Source organism: Cebus imitator, unplaced genomic scaffold (assembly GCF_001604975.1).
Source record: "Cebus imitator isolate Cc_AM_T3 unplaced genomic scaffold, Cebus_imitator-1.0 Scaffold82, whole genome shotgun sequence".
NCBI classification, from domain to species: Eukaryota; Metazoa; Chordata; class Mammalia; order Primates; family Cebidae; genus Cebus; species Cebus imitator.
In genome coordinates this window covers 4,661,390-4,666,019 of record NW_016107397.1, presented here as the reverse complement: position 1 = coordinate 4,666,019, position 4,630 = coordinate 4,661,390, and the positions used below count along the sequence as shown (strand labels likewise).

The following is a 4,630-nucleotide window of genomic DNA, read 5'->3' as shown; positions in this document are numbered from 1 at the left end:
AAGGCTGATAGCAGTCCCTTTAAAAGTTAAAAAAGGGGCCGGTGCAGTGGCTCACGTCACTGGGATCACCTGAGGTCAGGTCTTTGAGACCATCCTGATCAACATGGTGAAACCCTGTTTTTACTAAAAATACAAAAATTACCCAGGTGTAGTGGCGGGCACCTGAAATCCCAGCTACTCAGGAGGCTGAGGCAGGAGAATCTCTTGAACCCGGGAGGCGGAGGTTGCAGTGAACTGAGATCGCACCACTGCGCATCAGACTGGCCTGGGCAACAGAGTGAGACAATGTCTCCCCCCTCAAAAAAAAAAAGATAGTTTGTATTTATAATTCTCTCCAATGACCAGTTCAGGCATTCAGGCACTTGTCAGTCAGATTAATCCTCATGATTAAAGAAAGTACAAACAGGAGAGAACTGGTTTTCTTTTTGTTGTTTTGTTTTTTTGAAATGGAGTTTCGCTCTTGTTGCCCAGGCTTGAGTGCAAATAGCACGATCTCGGTTCATCGCAACCTCTGCCTCCTGGGTTCAAGCAATTCTCCTGCCTCAGTCTCCTGAGTAGCTGGGATTGCAAGCATGTGCCACCACGCCCGGCTAATTTTGTATTTTTAGGAGAGATGGGGTTTTTCCATGGTGGTCAGGCTGGTCTCAAATTCTGGACCTCAGGTGATCTGCCCACCTGAGCATCCCAAAGTGCTGGGATTACAGAAGTGAGCCACTGTGCCCAGTCAAGAACTGTTTCTAATTCACTGGGCCACAGGGACCTGCCAGATCTAGAGAGGCTCAGCCATAGAAAATCAGCAGTGACATTCGAAGCGCAGCCATCCTGACATGGCTCCAAACCCTTAGAGGGAGATGAAGGTCCTGTCCAGGCCAGAGACCCTTCAGTTTCTAGACAGTTCCTAGAGCAAGAGAAGCCACCATTACCTCCACCCAGACTAGACCTGGAACTCTGCCCTGTGTTTTTCAGGGGCCACTAGTGCTCTGACTGCTGCTTCCTGATGATATTCCTTGAAGCAGAGGCCTCTGTCTATTACACCTGCCCCAGCTCACCTGCATCAAGGAGATAGTGGTCTCCTGACCGTGACGGTGGGAGCCCCTACTTAAGCTAGGCAATACCCTCTTCCCTTCATTTTCACAGGACCTGGAAAGGACAAGCACACTTGCTCTACTGGAGATGAGGTTTTTTTGAGACGGAGTCTTGCTCTTGTTTCCCAGGCTGGAGAGCAGTTAGCTAATCGCAACCTCTGCCTCCCAGGTTCAAGTGATTCTTCTGCGTCAGCCCCCCGAGTAGCTGGGATTACAGGCATGTGCCACCACACCTGGCTAATTTTGTATTTTTAGTAGAGATGGGGTTTCTCCATGTTGGTCAGGCTGGTCTCAAACTCCCAACCTCAGGTGATCTGCCCAGCTCAGGTGATCCGCCCGCCTCAGCCTCCCAAAGTGCTGGGATTATAGGTGTGAGCCACCGCACCCGGCTGGAGATGAGTTTTATGGTCTATTTTATTCATTTCTGCGTGAAATACTCGGATTTTTGTATAATAAACCTTGTGTTATCATGATAAATATATATTTGGTCTTCATTCCCAGTGACTAGCAGAGAGCTCCCCAAATCCTTAAGAGAATTCCTGAAGGCTAAGGGTGCTAAGAGCGTCTTTTGTTCTATTTATTTGGTCTTTGACACTGGTTCCTGACACAGAGCTACTAAATTGACTGGAATTTCCTGAGTGCTGAATGTCTTTGTTCTAATAGGGCAACTCTTGGATTCCCAATGGGTTCAGCTTGAGGGGCTGGTCAGTGGAAAGATCAAGCCATGATTAGAAGCTTGGAACTTAAGGCTGGGCGCAGTGGCTCACACCTGTAATCCTAGCACTTTGGGAGGCCAAGGCAGGCGGATCACTTGAGGTCAGGAGATCAAGACCATCCTGCCCAACATGGTGAAACCCTGTCTCTACTAAAATACAAACAATTAGCCAGGCATGGTGGCGTGTGCCTGTAGTCCCAGCTACTCTGTAGGCTGAGCCAGAGGAATTGCTTGAACCCAGGAGGCAGAGGTTGCAGTGAGCCAAGATTGTGCTACTGCACTCCAGCCTGGTGACAGAGCAAGACTGCCCCTCCCCCCAAAAAAGAAAAGAAACTTGGTATTTCCAGTTTAAGGAGAATCGCTTGAACCCAGAAGGTAGAGGTTGCAGTGGGCCAGGATTGCACCATTGCACTCCAGCCTGGGCAACAGAGGGAGACTCTGTCTCAAAAAAAAAAAAAAAAATCTAAAAAAAAAAAAAAAAAAAAAAAAAAAAAAAAGCAAGTTATCAAACTGAACTCTTAGGCTCCTAGAATGGGAAAGAGGGACTATGCAAAATTAGGTTTTCTGAAAAGTGAAAAATGCAGAGTGCCTCTTATGTGTACTGAGCTTTCCCAGGTCTTCTGGAAATTATGAAGTAGTTGAAATCCTCTCTGCCATCTAAGAACAAAGGCAAATTTTAAATGACTAAAATATATTCTTAGGGAAGTATTAATAATTGTAGTGAGCAAGATTTGGTTCAAAAGTAAATAAAGGTAGGCTGGGTGTGGTGGCTCACGCCTATAATTCCAGCCAAGGCAGGAGGATTCCTTGAGCCCAGGAGTTCGAACCCAGCCTAGGCAACATAGCAAGACCCCAATCTCTTAAAAAAAAATAGTAGGGTGTGGTGGTGTGTGCCTGTGGTCCCAGCTGCTCAGGAGGATCGCTTGAGCCCAGGAGGTTGAGGCCACAGTAAGCCATGATCGCACCACTGGGCTCCAGCCTGGGGGATACAACAAGACTCTGTCTCAAAAATAAATACCTAAAGGTAGGAAAACGGCAGATGACAAGGACAGAAGCCTGTTACATGTCAGCCTCGCTCTTAACATCAGAAGTCTCTCACCCAGCACCAGCTCATATTTCAGAAGGCCCCCCTACTTCCTCATTCACTGAAATTATCAGTCTGTAATAAGACTCAAGTCAGACTGAGCCTATCTTGTATGAGATTCTTGAGGAAGATCCATAATTGACTGAAATACTCCAAAATGGCAAGGAATGTGGTTCTGGACAAGCAAAGAAACAGGCCAAGTCACACAGAAACATATCAAACTGATAGCACTTTATTTTTTTGAGATGGAATCCCACTCTGTTGCCCAGGCTGGAGTGCAGTGGTATGATCTCGGCTCACTGCAACCTCTGCCTCCTGCATTCAAGTGATTCTCCTGCCTCAGTCTCCTGAGTAGCTGGGATTACAGGCGCGCACCACCACGCTCAACTAATTTTTGTATTTTTAGTAGAGACAGGGTTTCACCATGTTGGCCAGGCTGGTTTTGAACGCTTGATCTCAAATGATCCACCTGCCTTGGCTTCTCAAAGTGCTGGGATTACAGGCGTGAGCCACCACGCCCAGCCAACAGCACTTTATCTTGATGAATTCTTTGGTGTCGGATAAGGTGTGTACTTTGTCTAAATCTTTCTCCACATTCAAGACATTTGTAAGGCTTTTCTCCAGTGTGAATTCTCTGGTGTTTAATAAGGGTTGCACTCTGATTGAAGCGTTTCCCACAGACAGAACATTCATAGGGCTTCTCCCCAGTGTGGATTCTCTGGTGTTTAAAGAGGTCGGAGCGCTGTTTGAAGCTCTTCTCACATTCTGCACACTTATAGGGTCTCTCTCCTTTATGTAGTCTCTGATGTCTAAAAAGGTTGGAAATATGGCAGGTTTCCCCACATTCCTCACATTTAAAATGTTTGTCTCCACTGTGGGTACTTTGATGACGATTTAGGTGTGAATTCTGCCGGAAGCGCTCCCCGCATTTCAGACAGGTGTACGGCTTCTCGCCTGTGTGTGTCCTCTGGTGCTTGGTCAGGGCAGCGCTCTGGCTGAAGCTTTTCCCACATTCTTGGCAGCCATAGGGCTTCTCACCTGTGTGGATTCTCTGGTGTCTAAAGAGGTCAGAGCGTTGTTTGAAACTCTTCCCACAGTTATCACATTTATAAGGTCTTTCTTCATGGAGCTGTCTCTGGGTCTTGAAAAGGCTGGAATGATGGAAACTGTTTCCACTGTGAGACTTGTGAGGTTTCAGCATGTGCCATGTCATGACATGGAAACTCTGATTGCACGTGTTCCCGTGTTCCTCACCGTCAATGGGCCTCTCTGCTTTCGGGATGTGCTGACATAGAACAAGGTTGGAACATCTGGCACTGTTCTGCAATTCATTATTTTTAGAGTCTTCCCCTTCCATGGAACCATTCCTGTTGACATCTGAGATGCTAGTGAGTCCCTGAGCTTCAGGAGAATTTTCAAGTTTCAGGGGCAAAGCGTTTCTGGACTGCTTTTCTACCCTGTTGTCATGGGTATGGCCACACTTAGAAAACAGGGGGGGCTTCCCCTGGAATGCTTCTTGTAGTTGCTCCTGTGGCTCTGCTTCTTCTAAAATTTCTTGCATTGGAATCAACTCTTTGTTCTCTGTTCTGCTTTCCAAACCTGAAGGATGAAAATACAAATTGCTGCCACTGTATCCCTGTGCAAAACTGAAATAAGCAAGTGCTGGCAGAATGTTAAACACTCAAAACCTTTTTACTCTTCATTTTATTTACTTATATTTTCTTTCTTTCTTTTTTTTTTTTTTTT

At 46.4% G+C, this 4,630-nt stretch overlaps 1 protein-coding gene across 1 annotated transcript in view; it reads right to left on the bottom strand.

Moving 5' to 3' along the window:
- Nucleotides 1–3,085: 3,085 nt before the first annotated feature.
- ZNF394 (zinc finger protein 394) overlaps nucleotides 3,086–4,630 on the bottom strand; it is a 10,700-nt gene continuing 9,155 nt past the window's right edge. The window contains exon 3 of the mRNA XM_017533674.2: nucleotides 3,086–4,483. Coding sequence (XP_017389163.1) covers nucleotides 3,381–4,483 — 1,103 coding nt within the window. The 3' untranslated portion in view covers nucleotides 3,086–3,380. The remainder of the gene's footprint in view (nucleotides 4,484–4,630) is intronic.